The 17,426-nt window shown below is 49.4% G+C and overlaps 1 protein-coding gene across 7 annotated transcripts in view; it reads right to left on the bottom strand.

Moving 5' to 3' along the window:
* LOC127001559 (zinc finger protein 384-like) overlaps positions 1-17,426 on the bottom strand; it is a 234,110-nt gene that overhangs the window by 157,087 nt on the left and 59,597 nt on the right. Inside the window, exon 1 of one of the 7 annotated variants that reach the window (XM_050866254.1) lies at positions 16,687-17,426. This exon is cut by the window's right edge and continues 132 nt beyond it. The exons of the other annotated variants lie outside the window; for them this stretch is intronic. Coding sequence (XP_050722211.1) covers positions 16,687-16,716 — 30 coding nt within the window. The 5' untranslated portion in view covers positions 16,717-17,426. The remainder of the gene's footprint in view (positions 1-16,686) is intronic. 7 annotated transcript variants of the gene reach the window in all.

The following is a 17,426-nucleotide window of genomic DNA, read 5'->3' as shown; positions in this document are numbered from 1 at the left end:
TATGCAAGCACTCGCGCCAGCCACTCGAGGGCCTGAGAAGCGTCAGTTACCCATAATGGAGTTGATGTATCGCCTGAATCAGATGCCTGTGGATGCAGAGACGCAGTTTTGTTCACAGTCATCCACACTTGTCCAGGCTTGGGACGCACATCGACACTCGTAACACCATTCACCCCGGTAAGTATACAACACTGATTCACTTCAATACTGACGACACTAATTATTCTCGTCACTGCTCCTCGGCCGCCCCCACGCTGCCAGGGTCCACCGTGGGAACTCTACACTGCCGCGTCCGGTCATGCAAGAGCGATGAAGCACTCGATGTTAGTCTTCGGTAGCAACATAAACACTCGAGGCCGCCACAACACGGCCGGGAGGCACCACCCCCGTCCTCGCCTCTCCGCCACGCCGCCACCACACGAACCTCGAAGTTAGTCCGCCGAGCCACGACTCACGACACCATCTTCACCCAAAAATACGTGTCGACATCCAAGGAGTGACTTTTTACACTGGGCGGGCGCCTGGAGGGCCGAGGTGGAGCAGGCGAGGCCTGGCGCCGCGTGTTGCCAGCTTCTGCCATGCGACTCTTTCTTGGCCGTCCATCCGCCCCCACCGCCCATCATTCTTCCCCCCCCCCTCACCACCACCTTTCCCCCCCATTCCCCACCTTGCATGTCACCCGCCTCACTTCCATCACACCTGCCGTCGCCTCATCCCCCTCCTCCTCCTCACTCTAAAAGCTCTCCCTTCATTCCCCTTCCGCTCTCCCACTCATCACGACACTCCACCCGGCCTAATATACACATGCTATTGTCTGGTTCCTCTGGGTAGCCGGGTGACCTTCTGGTGGTGTTTGTAGCACGTGGCTCTGGCGCACACGGCCTGGCCGGCAAAAGTCAGGGCCACGGGTGTCATGTCGATAGCGAGGCGGGGGCGAGGGAAGGGGAAGGAGGACGAGGCTGGGAGGAAGACGGGAGGAAACTTAGTCGGTTGGAAGATGTAATGGAGAGAGAAAAAGAGGAGAAAAAGAGAGAGAGAGAGAGAGAGAGAGAGAGAAGGGGGGGGAGGGGGTGACTTCATGGCGGATGTAACACCAAGAAAACAATGTCACTGGTTGGGTGGTTGGCTGCCTCCCTCACGGTCACTAAAAACAAAAACAAAACAAAACAAAACAAAAAAACTAAGAATTCCTCGGGATACAAAGCAGCAGCAGCCCGCCTTCTCATTTCCTCCCTAGAGCTAGACTCGCCTCTAACCCAATTAGTCTGTTATCAAGCGGCTTCAAGACTGTCAGTTACTTCCCCCGGTCAAAAATACGGGTTATCAGACAATGGTAAAACTCTCTCAAGATAACTACACCCTACGGCAGCAGGCAACCCGAGCAGGAGGTAAAAATTATTGCCAAAAACAGGTGGATGTCTGAGGCCAGTCACGCGATGGGAGACCCTGAGCAGAAGGCAACCCAGCTTTTCTCATCCTCTTGCTCCTGCTCCTCCGCCTGCTGGTGCTTCTGCTCCTGTTCCCGCTCTTCTTCTTCTTCCTCCTCCTCCTCCTCCTCCTCCCCTTTTCTTCCTTTCTCTTTTTCTCTCCTGCTCCCCTCCCTCCCTTTCACAGGCAGGCGGGGGGAGGAGGGTAAAGCAAGGGGAAGGAGCTTGTGTGCATGCAGGGCGGGCTCCAACCAATGAGGGGAAGATGTGGGCGGGGCAGAGGCGGCTTGCCCCGCCCCTCAATGCACTCAAGGGATGCACTTATAAGTGAAGGAGCCACATTACCTCTCCCTATATTTTGCAATGTGTCTCAAGATCTCTTAGAAGGCCTCGGAGTGTTCTGTCGCCGCCCCGAGCTGCCATACACGCGATCAGTCACCTTTGTTTTTCTACGTCTTCCAAACACTAATTGCAATGACTAATAAAGTGAATAAAGTGCACGTGTGTGAAGCTTCGTATTCCAAGTGGACTATTTCCATTCCAAACAAATATTATATTGTTGAAAGGAACACTTCATTCCATGCTTCCACCGCCTCACTCACCTCGATACAGAAAATAACACTTCTTTTCCTCACTCCTTCCACATTTTTTCATTCGGAAATGGACTCTGGGATTTTTTCTTCCTTCCTCCCTACGTCCCCTTTTCAATGACGACCAGGATGCCTCAGAAGACGACATCACCATCAAGGGAAATCTCCATGTGCTGTGAACGACATCCATTGCAAACACGAACAGAAGGATGCAAAGAAATAAAAAGATCCCAAGCATAGTGGAAAAGAATAAAAAAAAGGCAGCAGAGAGAAAGGGCTGGAGGAACACAAAGTAAAGAGGGGAGAAGAGGATAATAACTTAATTTTATTGCAAGGGAAACTTAGAGCGGTGTACAAGGAGGAGAGAGAGAAGGAGAGAGAGAGAGAGAGAGAGAGAGAGAGAGACGGAGACGAAGACGACGCCGACGAAGAAGAAGAAGAAGAAGAAGAAGAAGAAGAAGAAGACGAAGAAGAAGACGTAGAAGAAGGAAATTAAAGAAGAAAAAGGAACAACAACTTGCCTGATACAACGAAGAATAAAACAACTCAACAAAGATGCCGAGATGTGTCCCTTTTCCCTTGCATCCACCCCACACACACACACACACACACACACACACACACACACACACACACACACACACACACACCCTTAGTGGAGTCACCTGGCCGCACCACACCTTCCATGAACCTCAAAGAAACGAGAGAAAAGACAAATGAATAGCGTCGCTTTTTCGTAAGGGAGTCACAGGTTTGTATTTTAAAGTATCGCAGAACTTGAACACACCGCAACGGGGGACGGAGAACAGCGGAAAGAGCAACGGCGAGAAACGGTAAACAGCGCCAAGATGTCCTCGGGGGAGATACGGAAATGTTTTAAGAGACGAAATGACTTATGGTTTTGTTGGGTTTGACAGATGTGGAGTCCGGTTATGGCGAGAGATGCTTCTTCCTCATTCTCGTCTTGAAAGCAACGCCTCAACTCACTCTCACCTGGCTGTCTCATGATCACAAACACAAACACTATCACACACACACACAATCACATACACTTTTCAGCCAAGGACCATAACCTCAAACAGCTGTTTTTTTCCTCTCGCCAGTCGGACTCACGAGGGGTTTCAAGCTTAATATCGCAACGTAACCTCGAGTCACCAAAGCGATTCGCAAAAGGCAGCTTTAAAATCTATTATCAAAAGCTAGGACTAGAGAGGCCATCAATCACCGCAGTGTTTGTTTGTGTTTGGCTCATCCTTGCTTGGACTCCTCCCGGCCGCCGGCGCTGACGTCGAGCCACGCAAAAAGGCGACGTAATGGCCCCGCAGGACGGTCCATTATCGAGTGCCGGCGAGACTTGAAGGTATTAGAGAACTCCGAAAGGAAGCCAAACCTCTGTCCAATTTGGCCCCCCTATCCTCCTCCTCCCCCTCCTGGTCCTCCTCCTCCTTCTCCTCCCTCCCTCCAGCCCTTTCCGGCCTCCTCCTCCTCCTCTTCCTCCTCATCACAACATTTTAAGTCACTCTTGATTTAGTTTTACAGTGTTACAAAAATGAGGAAAGCAAACACACATTTAATTTTGCTCCACCTCTCACACACTTCAGAAGTTTATGTACATTTTTCCTTTACATGCAGGTGGAATTCATGTATTTTAGTTTATGTATGCTTGTGTTTTTTCCTCGTTTTCCCTGAGTGTGACTGTAAGCAGCGAGGAACAACAACAACAGTGTGTCATTGCTCCGCGAGGTGCTGTACCCAACGCTCGGGAGGACGGGGCCACGCTTTGCTATGCACTCCGAGGGCTTCACTGAGGCTCTTAACGGGGAGGAGGACGAGTACGAGGAGAGGGAGGAAGACGAGAGAGAGGAAAAGGAAGATAAATTTGGGTATTCAAAGGTACGTATGCAGGACAGTCGATAAATATGATAAAAAAAATAAAGAACATGAAGAAATTTATGTAAACTGAGGTATGGCGGCACTGAATGCTTCACGTCTGCATGGAGGCGGTGTGGTGGTGGATTCCATGACACTGAATGAAACTTTGTGAAAAAAAGCCGATGGATGCATGATTTCTATCCTTTTCACACACACACACACACACACACACACACACACACACACACACACACACACACTCTTGGCCTTATCTAACACTGTCCTAACTTTCCCCAAGAATCAGCTCCAGCTATCCCATCTTCCCTCCTTGCCCCAAAGATCTCTCTCGGAAGAAAAATATTAGTGAGTATTTCATCCCTGTTTCCGCCGAGTCAGCTGACGAGACGCTCTGTCGGATTTTCCGCTGCAGGAGGAATTTAACCCTGACGGAGGTGCGCCGGTGAGTCGCTTGAGGCGGCAGTCCCGTCCACCCGCGCTGACACTTCCAACCTTAAGACCAGAAAATGCTTAGCACCTTCTTCGGTCAAGCGTTAGATCTAGCGGCGCTGCGAGAATGTCCCAGGAGCCGCGTTGCTGGCTAGGAACAACCTGAGTCTTGGAGTTTGATCCGCCTGACGGGGACTACCTCGCCTCCCCCTTACGTCTCTCCTTCGCACGCTGCCCCTGGACGCACGCAGCAGGACGCCTTCCACTGTGGGGTTTACCGATGCCTGACACAACACGGATACGGACACAGTTTTCTTGTTTGCCTCTTAAACCGTGAACTCCGGCTTCTTCAAGTGACTGAAATACCAGCTTTTTCTTCGATCACTACCTCCTCCTCCACCACCATAACCACCATCACCACTACTCTATAGACTTGATACTTATGGTACGTATACTTATGCAACCAATACACTGCTACTAGGAACGATGCTCCCACTTACAATGTCTACTGCTACTTTCCTACTACTACAAATCTACTAGTATAAGACTTCTACGAGATGGGCGTCGCCGTGAGCTACAAAGTCAAGACCCCTGAACATCTCCCACGAGTTAGGTCTTCGTCATGCTGGGGCGTCACGCTGAACATTCCCGCCCCTCCACGCTCGTCTGCCCAACCTCCTTCCAATCGTTGAATTCACATGCAACAACAACAACGGTATGATTCGCGCGCCATTATATAAGTTATCGGTCATTTTAGGTTCTTCAGGCATGCATGTTGAGGTCTGGATGAAAATTGAAACGGAGATACGAGTGAAAAGACGTGAAATGAGCAGTGTGTGTGGATTATGAAGGCTGGAGGAGTTAAGGTGTGAGCGAGGCGGAAAGGAGGCGAGGATGGATCAGGTAATCAAAAGGAACGAAAACAACAAATGGCACGATTAATATCATATGCGGCGGAATAGTGGAAGAGGAAGGAGGCAAACGAAGGATATATTAATTGATTGGATAAAATAACGTGTAACAAATGCATGAGTACCGAAAAAGAAAGAAAGAAAAGGTTATAAAAAAGAAACAAAGGAATGAGAACAGAAAGAAAAATGGGGGAAAACAAAGACCCTGGGACAGAAAAAAAAGAGAAAAGAACCACGATGAAAGGAAGAAGAAAAACACAGACGAAAAAATTGTGTCATGGCTGGATTAACCTCAGTCAACTTTACGCAAACAACTTCCTGAACCACTCCGCCGTTAACCGTACAACACCGAGCCTTCGCACCCCGCTCGGGCCCTCCAGCCGGCACCAACACAACCAACATACAATGGAGAACACTTCACTATCATTTAACGGGAAAACAAAACAGATCTTTGCCAAACCTAACGAACAAGGAAACTTAGGATCATTTACAGCTGCCTGGTCGGAGAATGGTACACGGGCATTGCTTACATATAGGCGGCAATGGTGAGGCTGCGGAGGCCCTGAAGTTATGGAGCAGTTAACGTGACTTCGTAGACTGAGCGATACATGAATACAGCTAGCGTAGTATAGGTACAGGTGGTAGCGTTAACGGCTTGTGTAAGGGTTAAGAAGATGCAGGATTATATGCGTTGGGGTGCTTGAGCTGAAGGGGACGAAGGGGAAGAAGCAAAATCTGGAGGGGAGGAAAGGAAGGGGAGGCAAGATCTGGAGGGGAGGGGAAGGGGTGCGCGGTGAGGCGGGTTCCGAGTGAGGGAGTGAGGGATGAGAGGGTTCGGTGGGCGGGTGTCCTCGGCATGACTCTGCGTCTCGCCGAGTCACGTAAAAAACTTGGGTGACATCACGGGTCCGCGGTAGACAATAGGCGTGACAGAGCCGCAACAGGGGGACCTTTGAGGCGGGCTCTTGCAGCGTGCACGGGATAATCAGCCAAGAATGGGCTCAGTATAGGTGGAGGATGGACCTGGGCACTTAGGGTCAAGGTGGACGTGGCATGTGAGGTCCCCGTGTGAGACTAGGAATGTGGAGGGTGTGCGACGATGGTGGTGATGTGGTTGTGATGTAATTTGATGTGATGTGTCTGTGTGTGTGTGACAGTGGGTTAGTGTGGCGGGCGAGGCGTGACTGGCGGTGGTGTACGTGGTGTTGGTGGAGGTGGTGGTGGTGATGGTGGCGGTGGAGTGGCGTATAGAGGGAGGCTGCGTCATGGTGGAGTGAGGGGGTGAAGGAGGGGCAGCAGAAGCCAGGGTCCGTGTAAGGTGTGGAATAATAACCATATGCTCACCGAGGTTACGATCTCTCTCTCTCTCTCTCTCTCTCTCTCTCTCTCTCTCTCTCTCTCTCTCTCTCTCTCTCTCTCTCTCTCTCTCTCTCTCTCTCTCTCTCTCTCTCTCTCTCTCTCTCTCTCTCTCTCTCTCTTTTCTTGATGCATCGTTCTTTCTAGTTGCATCATATCAAACAGCAACGATCGCAGACGTGACAAAGGCAGAAGGAAGATGAAAGAATGACGCACACACACACACACACACACACACACACACACACACACACACACACACACACACACACACACACACACACACACACACACACACACACACACACACACACACACGAACACACACAAGCAAAAATATCTATGCCAATACCAGATGCAATTTCATGTCCAGTGAGCGATCCCACACCACCACAACCACCACCACCGCTACCACAACCACCACCACCACCACCAACCAGCACCTACGTACACACATTTTCTCGATGCAAGCCGCCAGTCAAGCTCCCCCACACACCTGCCAGTCAAGGTAAGTCAACAGCCACTCCTCGGCGTAGGCTCTCACCTGTACAATAATCAACGGGGCTACTCCCTAAATAAGTCCCGGGTATAATTAAGAGGTATAAAGGTACTCTATCTCTCTACCTTTTCCTAACCTGCTTCTCCTTTCATCCCGTACTTTCTTCCTAGTTATCTCATTTTGCTCCACATCTTCATTTTTTTACATCTCCACCACCTCCTCCTCCTCCTGCTCTGTGTCTTCCTTCACCTCCCCTCCCTCCTCCCGTTCCCCTTCACCAACTCTTCATATGTTGCGCGGGAGCCCGGCGTGGCAAGGTATGTCACACTCTATCGACTTGGTTGGTAATAAAATCATCACGGACGCATCAGGTACAATTGGCGACGTCATATCATCATCTGTTACGCGGCAGGGGGCGGACACCCACACAAAACCGCCGTCACTTACCACCGCTCACCGAGGAACAGCACAGTGCCGGTGTGACGCCGCCGCCTGCCTCCTGTGACGCCCCGCCCGCCCCTCACACCGTAGCCTGCCCTTGTGACTCATTCCACACTGCTGCTGCTTGTCTTTCCGGCCGTTTCTCCAGACAGTTCACTTTAACTGTTTGCTTCTCCGCATTCGAATGTTACGCAGCTTTGAGTGGTCAACTTGAATGTACTAACTTTACGCCGCTGTGATACACGGCAAAACGGTGAGGGGGCAGCGGAGGCACGGCGGCTTACACGGTTACACTCGGCACCGGTGGAATTCACCGCTCGTTTTTGCTGGCCATTATTCTCACTCGGGCGGGCCACGGCAGGCCAACACGTGTAGCGGCTCCACACACAGTTTACCTGGGCCCGTGCCGGCGGGGCGGGGCGTGTGCGTTGAGCCAACACAATTAGCGAACGTGTAGGGACGGCGGCGACCCAGCAACGAGCGTATTATTGAGAAAATAAGAGAGCAAACACGTCTGTCTGGACGATGGGGGAGAAATTAATTAAACACTCGTGAGGGTGCGCGGCAGCTGACCCGTGTCCGCTTATTAGGACCGTTCGCCCTGTGCTCACGGCTCAGGCGAGGCTAACGTAACACACCTGCACTGCGCGACCCACGCTCGACCCTCCCGACGGCGGCGCTGCAGTCACGCTCCTCCCCTGAGGCTCTGTTGGAAATTATTGGGGCACTTCTGAACGTTCCTGTGTGATCCGAATTTTTGTTACGTGCTGACAGATGTGACAAACTGGGCACTAATGAATTTTCTATTGTTCTTTTGTTCTCGCATTCCACGTCAGCCTCTTCGTTCCACATCTTCGCACCTCTCCTCTCCAGATTCCTTCCGTCAGTGTATTTTCTTTTTTCGCACTTGAGAAGGCGACGCAAAAAAAGATATATCCTGTTATTTCTTTCAGTTTTCTCTCCTCCACGTTAATTCCTTGCCTTTCACCCGTCGTTCCTTCACCTCATATCTTTATTTCTCTCTGTTTCATTCTTTCGGGGTTTGTTAGCAGGATTCAAGCGTCTCTTTCCGAGTTATGGTTTCTGTCTTCCATTGCCTTTTGACTACTATTGTTCCCTTCCCTCCATCAACGTTTCCAAAGCCTTCATTCTTCCTTTTTCATCCGGTCACTTCTGTCTGTTCTCCCCCCTCTTCCTCCTAATTCCTCTTCCCTTTCCACTTCTCCCCTTTCCCTCTACATCTTCCTTCCCTTTACCTTTCATTCCTCGCTTTTTCCTTCTCTTCCCTCCCTTCCCCAGCGCCACAGGATGTTGCAACTTGCATGCCAGAACCCTGTGCATTCTGGGCCAGGCTCTGGTCGGGTCAGGTGACATTAGACCCGCCTTGCACGGACCGCACGGAACAGGACACCGCTTAAACCAAACACCCCCTCCACGCCACACCCTCCTCCGACCTCCCCCACCATCCACGGTCCTACCCCGGCCAGCCCCATCAACCCCAAAGCCTCCCCAACGAACCCCACGCCTTCCTTCTCCCGCTCCTTTTCAGTCTTATCAAAGTCTTAAGCTGATTCTGTTTGCTTCTTGCATGCATCGCCACTGAAACGCAAACTCGCCTTCTCTCGTCTTCTTAGGAGGCCGCAAGACTGACTCCCCCCTCCTCCTCCTCCTTCCAAAAGCTTCGTCCAACTCCCCCTTCCACCGTGTCTTCCTTCCCTCCCCCTCGCCTCGTCCCTCTTAACCTTACACCTCCTTACCCATTCCCTCTCAGCCTTTCTAATCCCTTCTACGCACCCGCCACACCCCTCATCCTCTCACTGTCAACACTATCCTCTCATTACTCATCCCCTTCCTTCTCCTCTTCCTCGTTCCCTGAAAACCCTGCTACCCAATTCTCTCTCTCTCTCTCTCTCTCTCTCTCTCTCTCTCTCTCTCTCTCTCTCTCTCTCTCTCTCTCTCTCTCTCTCTCTCTCTCTCTCTCTCTCTCTCTCTGAATCATGCACACAAAAAGGTCAACGTTGAAGGTCATTTCGTGAACGTGAGTGAGCGGAGTGATGGCTTCCGGGAGGTCACACATGAACAAAAAACATAAAAACGTTAAAACACTGATTTATGAGCCCCGTGAGTTGAGCAGACTTGAGGAGGAGACGGAGGAGGAAGAAGGAGAGGAAGGAGGAGAGAGAGGGTCATATTCACATTTCGGCGTCCAAGCACACATATTTCAACAAGCTTTCGTAGGAGTTCTGGGCATTTCCCGAGGTACTTTCATGACCCTGGTGGTAGTTTGACCCTTGCTCTGTACCATGGACGTGAAAAAAACACTCATGAAACCTCGATTAGTCTCGTTATGACCCTTTGGAAACACTTGACACTTTCAGCTTTCGTAGGAGTTCTGGGCATTTCCCGAGGTACTGTCATGACCCTGGTGGTAGTTTGACCCTTGCTCTGTACCATGGACGTGAAAAAACACTCATGAAACCTCGATTAATCTCGTTTTGGCCCTTAGGAAACACTTGACATGAGAGGTGGAAGCGTCTGAGATTACCGACAAGAATGAGAAAGCAGGACGCCGTTAGTTTGAAGCAGAGGAGAGAAAAGCTGATTTATGTCCACCTATCGTATGACATAACAACAACAGCAGCAGGAGCAACAAGTATGTATCCTGTAGGGGGGGTGAGGGAGGTGAGGGGGGCAGGTCATCGCGTGTGGGGTGATGCGGGAGGCAGCCGTCACGCCTTTCCCAGTGCTACGTCCATCAAGTGCATAAAACAGGTTGTCCATTTTTACACGTGGTAAGATAATCTACAAGTGGCTTGGGATTCCCGTTAGCTGGGAGAAAACGCACCTCACCTTCCACATCTCTGCCTCCACCTCCTCCTCCTCCTCCTCCCTTGGTTGCCTCCTCCTACTCCACTTCCTCTCTCTCTCTCCTCGTTCATCTTTCCTCTCGTCATCTGCACCATCACAAGCATCAGTATCTCCTCTCCTTCTGCATATTCCTTCCCTTCAAGCTTACTCCTCCTCCCTTCCCCTGCCATGCTTTCTTCATATCCCTTCATCCCATCTTATTGTATTGATAGTTCCGCTAATTTTCCTCACCCGGTCTTAATCTATACCACGCTGACTCTGTTAACTTAGTATTTGAATCCCATAAAAAAAAATATATACGAGTGATACAGGAAACATGATATTGGTGCGTGTGTGTGTGTGCGTGTGTGTGTGTGTGTGTGTTTACAAGTCGGCGGCCCCGCACCAAGGAACGGATAACAGTGCCGTCACTACCTCCTCCTCACGCTACACGATACAGAAACAAACAAGCAAACAGACGAGCATTAAACATCTTTCTGGCGCCGCGGAGTGTTTGTGTATGTTTTTTGTTATGCTTATATGTGCATGTAATTACGTTGTGTGTGTGTGTGTGTGTGTGTGTGTGTGTGTGTGTGTGTGTGTGTGTGTGTGTGTGTGTGTGTGTACGGAAAACGCGCACATATGACTTAGCAGTTATCTCCTTTTATCTGACATCATACTTATTCAACCAAACACCTTTCCTTCTAACCTCTCTCTAACTTCCTTTTCACTTCGCAAGTAGAACGAGAAAACAACAATCGTGTCTTTCATGTTCTTGGAGCAAGGAAAGGAGAGGAATCGGGAAAGAGGAGCAGGGCGTCGAGGGAGGGACGGCCAAAACAGGACGAGTTAAACAGCAGCAGCAGCAGCGGCGGCGGCTGGGTGGGAGGACGAGATCGGGTTACTTGCAGAGGTTACGCAGGAATGTGCCGCCCTTGCCCCTCCTCAGGTGGCCTGCGTCGCCCTGCCACCACACAAGGCAGCCCTAGATATAGATAGCCCAAACCTCGGGGAGACCTACGCTGCAAAGCCTTTCCAGGGAGCGTAGGAGACCTTGACACACCACTAGTGACACGTGGCTGTGAGTGACAATGCCTTCACTGTTACCGGGCTGCTCGGGCGCCCTAGGGAGGCTGGAGGCCCAGCATAAAGCCGATGAGCACGCCGGGAGGGTCACATTAATGCCTAATAGACGTCAAGCGAGGAGGAAGAGCGACAGTTACCCGCCCATCCACGATTTTGAGGACTCGTGCATTAGTGGCAACAATGAGACGCGGCAGATAATGTTGCTAGGTTAGATGGATGCCAAATGAGACGTGAGAGGCGGACGAGTAACGAGAGACGAGCTACAGAGAAGGGGATGGGTCGGGATGGGATGCTGGACGGGGTGCTGGCGATGGGTGAGATGGGACTTGGGAATTGTCTTGCTCTTGAAATTCCTCGAGGGACTTGGGAATTGTCTTGCTCTTGAAATTCCTCGATCATCTATGGCGCTAATAAATTGCTAGCTCTCCCTCTATCTATATGTTTCACTTGTTTCTGTACATATAAGTAAAACAGACAGAAGAGAGTGACGCAGATGACCTAATCAGTGATAATCGTAGTATCGTGATTCTTCCACATTAGCTCCGGACTCAACGTATAGAAGTTACCTCGATAGCTGGGCCACCGCCGCAGCCACCCACCCACCAGAAGCCGCACTGGAGGAAGTCCGCCGCCGCGCGGAGTGACGGGTGCGGTATGGCGGCAAAGAGCACCGCAGAATCGCTAAGGTTACCAAAAATGATTACAGAGATAAGACAACAGGTTCCCGAGGAAGTGGCTCACGGGCTTCAGGATAAGATGTCCGGGGTTCTCAAGAGTAGACCTGCAAGCAAGGCAAGCATTCCCTCGACACTCCCACAAAGGCATGAAGAGCGCGGCGCCGACAAGACAACGGAGATAACAATACCAGCAGCACCGGCAGCAAGTAGCGTGACGCCGCGAGGATGATAATGTTAGGGCGATAATGGAGGCGCGGGCGAGGCGGGTGATGGTCCGGACGTCCCACAAGTGTCCGAGGCCGCCGGTCTGCGGGTGACGGGCGGCATTTGTCACGGTGTACACATCAATCCTTTTACAGACTTGGTCAAGGATCTACGCTCGTGCGGCGCAGCGCTTGGCGGGGCAACAGCGGCCCTCGGGCGTGGCGCCGCAAGGTTGAGTTTTGAGCAACACGCGACGCTGGAGGGGAGACTGTCTTCTTTCACTATTAAGGAATGAATATCCCGAAGACAAGAAGACCGAAAAAAAAGAAAAACTCAAATGTCAAGAATCAGAATGACTCGGAAAACATAGATAACTGGATAAATGAGTTTCCACTGAGCCAAGAACACAATTATTAAACAAAACCTTGAAGAAATGGTGTGTATATCCACCCATCTATTTATCTTTACACATCTCTTTCTCTCTCTTTAGCTAATCATTTAAATCTATCCATCTATTTATCTATTAAACTTTCTAGAACCAGCCCCAGTGCCAAACGCTCTATTCATAACACACTCCTTCCTTTCCACCCCGCTAATCCTTCCTCCCCTCTTCCTTTCCAATACGATGATATTAACAAATAAAAACAAAGGGAGAAAAATGCACCGGTAGAAATTGGTGTTGTGTCAGGAGTGTGTGCGGGCCGCGGCGGAGCAAAAAAAGGTGGTGGCCGCGGAGGCTTAAGCAAGGAGGGACGGGGGGCTTAGCGCGGCCAGATGGCGGAGAAAAAGAACCTTGCGAGAGAGAGAGAGAGAGAGAGAGAGAGAGAGAGAGAGAGAGAGAGAGAGAGAGAGAGAGAGAGAGAGAGAGAGAGAGAGAGAGAGAGAGAGAGAGAGAGAGAGAGAAGAGAAGAGAAGAGAAGAGAAGAGAAGAGAAGAGAAGAGAAGAGAAGAGAAGAGAAGAGAAGAGAAGAGAAGAGAAGAGAAGAGAAGAGTAGAGTAGAGTAGAGTAGAGTAGAGTAGAGTAGAGTAGAGTAGAGTAGAGTAGAGTAGAGAAGAGAAGAGAAGAGAAGAGAAGAGAAGAGAAGAGAAGAGAAGAGTAGAGTAGAGTAGAGTAGAGTAGAGTAGAGTAGAGAGAGAGAGAGAGAGAGAGAGAGAGAGAGAGAGAGAGAGAGAGAGAGAGAGAGAGAGAGAGAGAGAGAGAGAGAGAGAGAGAGAGCATAATTAATACAACTAACAAAAATAAATACCAGAAATAAATAAGACAAAATGAGTAAAAAAAATAAATAAAACAAACAAACATTCTAAGAGCATTTAAAGGAGAGGAAATGGACACCGCCACGAGACTCAACAAGACACTTTTTAAACATCAACAAATAAGACAAACACACACAAAAAAACGCAATAAACCAGATAGAAAAAAAAAAACCCACCACGTAAAAAAAAAAACCTCGCTTCGATTAATAAGAAAAGGCTCAAAGAAAAAGAAGTACGAAGAGAAAAAGAGAGAGAAAAAAAAAAGGCATCCGTTTAGTGGTAAGAAGAGTGAGTGAGTGAGTGAGTGCGTGAGAGGAAGAGAGAAAAAAAGAATATGCATCAAAAATAATATGAATCGAGTGTTTGCTTGCCACGCTTGAAGCACCGGCGAAATGCACACACTCTTACTCTTCGCCTTTCCATCGCGGCCAAAATCTTGCTGTAAATGACTCAATAATAGCTATCGGTGCGAGAGAGAGAGAGAGAGAGAGAGAGAGAGAGAGAGAGAGAGAGAGAGAGAGAGAGGAAAAAAGTTCTAAAAAGTTTAAATTGTTGAGTATTTTAAAATTCTGTGTCGCCTCCCCGGCTGCGCCCTGCAAGGATATGCCATTAATTTGACGGTATTGGCAAGTATCCGAGAACATTAAATGATATGGGAGGCGGAATTTTGGCTTTCTTTTCCACTCTGTTTGGTGCCGTTATGCCTTTTCATTATTTCTTTCTCCTATTTAATGTTTTTCTTTTTAATTCGATTTCCCAACAGCTGCTATTTTCCCTGGTAGTGTAGTTAGCTTCAATGAGGTTTTGTTTTCTTTACATCATCTTTCTTTCTTTCTCTCTTTCTTCCCTCTCACCGCTTTCATTTTCTTCTTATTTTCTTTTTTCTTTTTCTTATTACCTTAGTGTGTGTGTGTGTGTGTGTGTGTGTGTGTGTGTGTGTGTGTGTGTGTGTGTGTGTGTGTGTGTGTGTGTGTGTTGTGTGTGTGTGTGTGTGTGTGTGTGTGTGTGTTGGGAAATGTTTGCGTGTAAGTTGTTCAGGATGGTTAGTATGGTACAAATATATGCATCAAACCTTTTCTGATTACAAATCTAAATAATTTTTAAAATAAGTATTAACTCCAAGATTTATAAAGTGTTTGCATTCTCAAAAAAATAAAATGCCTTATAAAAGTTATTTTTCGTGATAATCAAAGGCTTCGCATCATCTTAATGCTACTTGTGTATAATAAAAGAATAAAAAGAAAATTGTCATGAAAAATTCTCTCTCTCTCTCTCTCTCTCTCTCTCTCTCTCTCTCTCTCCCTCCTGATATTAAAAACATGTTGGCATTTCCTTTTTTTTCCGATGAATGTCAAATCCGGAGCAAGGCTTCTCTATCAGTGGCGTTTCCTACTTCTCGAGCCCCTGTCTTTCTCTACGACAAACAGGACGTTTTCGAGGGTAACCAGAGGAAATAAGGACTTGAACCCTGCCCTGCCTGCTGCGGGTCAAGATGTGTATTGTCTGTGCTGCTGAGCGAGTCATTGCTGCGGCAGACACCGGATGTACACTTTCTCATGACTATCAAGTGCATGTACGATAAGAGATAACGTATGACGCTCCTGTACCTATCAGACAGTCATGGTATGTTGGGAAGAAGGAGCATTTGGGTTTACCTTTTTTTCTTTGTTCGTGTACTAAAAAAAATAGGGGTAATAGGAGTGCGAAAAATATAATGAGCAGGAATAACTTCCCCAACACATTGCTGGAAACATACAAAGTGCAGAGACACTCCAACGCAGAGCTGGCGAGCGGTTCATGCCGCGGTGGCAGTGCGGGGCCGGCCGGGCGTCGGCTGGCCCCGGTGACAGACAGACACAGCTACACCAGACTCCCAATGGCGGCCACCTTTATCCCGGGCCGAGTTACTACACGCCGCCGGGGAGACGGTCTTCCCAGCCGGCACGGCCCTCGCCGGGAGAGGCCACACGTTGCCACGGCTCACGAAACACCGTCGTTTTTTGAGCGCCTTTGCTCGCAGGCATGATTTTCAGTTATGCTTGATGTCAAATCGACGAGGAGTATTTTTTGTGCGATAATTGTGGCATTAACGCAACCATGTGACTAATATTTGACGCGTGATCCCGCCTCCTCACCCCTGCTTGCGGGGGGGATTGATTTTTACCGCGTAAAGTTCCCGCCCAAACCACCGTCCTGTGCTGCCCTCTGGCGCCCGCTCTTCGAAACACACACGTCAACATTTCTTAATGTTAATGTCATATTAACGTATTAATGCCGATATTTCTTCATTACAACTTGGTATTTGGTTGCTTAACTCTTCTGTGCGGGTGTGAGAAGAGCAGGTGAGTGTGAAAACTCATGGATTCAGCATAACAAGGATCAAGACGAGGAATAATCTTACAAGGAGCTTGCAAGAAGTTTGCCAGGTGATCCGCGTTTTGCTTACTATTACTCTAAATGCCTGGTTTAGTTTGGCAAGCCTTAGATACACAATGAAGCCCACAATGACTGCATATTTGGAAACTAGAGAAAACTGTAAAAGAAACTATAAGTAAACAGCAAACTTGAAACCAGTGAATGCACGGAGGCATGCACGATGTATGCGCACACGCAGCACCTAAACTTTTCCGATAATCAGAACACGTAAAAAAATACGGTTTTCATGATCAAAGTAGACGGTATCGTGGTGTTATAGGGCCGGGCTTTGGTGGGGCGGCACGGACTTCGCCCCCGAGGGTCGCCAAAACCACAGAGGGACGACCGACTCGTCCTCGCGCAAGTTTCGTCCGCCTCGCACTCCGACGGCTGACTTTTTCACGCCTATTATAAGGCAGCACGACCACATATAAAACACAATTGAGTAATTTAATGCTTTTGCGCTAAGCTCTCGTTATCTGTAAGGCGAGGAAGGGATTAAGAATAAGTGAGATAGGGAAAAGATTCTGTCCGAGTGCATTGCGATGCATTTTCGGTAGCCAAACTTTTTGGAAGGCTCTCCATCTTAGGGACACACACGTTTATGTGTCCCCGACAAACTCTGAGTCCATAAAGGGACAGTGGAAAGGTTGAGCCTACCGTGGATGGCGTGGAGTTGAGTGGGGCCATCGACGAGGGCTGGAGGAGGCGTGCTGAGCTAGCGAGACCCGGCCTACCGTCTCCTGGCGGCTCCCTCCTTCCCGACGCACATCTTAGACCTCCTTACACCGTCTTCTGGACATCTACTCGCTATGTATGGGTCACTTTCGGTTCTTTAACACTTCATATGCTCAACACAGGTAGAAATATCCTCCAGGGGCCTCACAGACTAGGAATAATGAGGGAATTATATGTCCGATCCCGGGTCGCGCGGTGCCCCCTGGACGGCTGATGCGGGACTCCCCCTGCGAGCGAGCTGAACCTGTGTTTGAGGCTATCGGCCTTTAGTCACGGCAATGAGAGGCCCTGGAAGTACCTGGGAGCGGACCCTTAGCCCCACAAGGAGGAGGAGGCGGCGGCGGAGGAGGAGGAAGAGGAAGAGGAGGAGGCGGAGGAAGACTAGGAGTATTAGTAGATAGGGAAGGGCAGGATTAGGGAGAGTGCTATATTTTAATGAACTTGCCAACCACTGCACAAAGCTAGAGGGTCACGGGGAGTACACAAGTATTAAGGAAAAAAAAAAAAAACTTTCTTTACTCGCCGGTGAGAAAGCAGACTGGACGCAGCCTCAGCCCGGGCCGCGGGGAGCCAAAACGAATACCAGTCACAGAGTTTAGAGTTGCGCTGGTGAGTCAAGAGTCACTTTATATCGAGCAAGGGGCGGGGGGCGTCCACCACCT

Source organism: Eriocheir sinensis, chromosome 2, assembly GCF_024679095.1.
Source record: "Eriocheir sinensis breed Jianghai 21 chromosome 2, ASM2467909v1, whole genome shotgun sequence".
Classification (NCBI taxonomy): domain Eukaryota; kingdom Metazoa; phylum Arthropoda; class Malacostraca; order Decapoda; family Varunidae; genus Eriocheir; species Eriocheir sinensis.
Note: the sequence above shows the minus strand (reverse complement) of the source record. Positions and strands in the feature narration are given on the sequence as shown.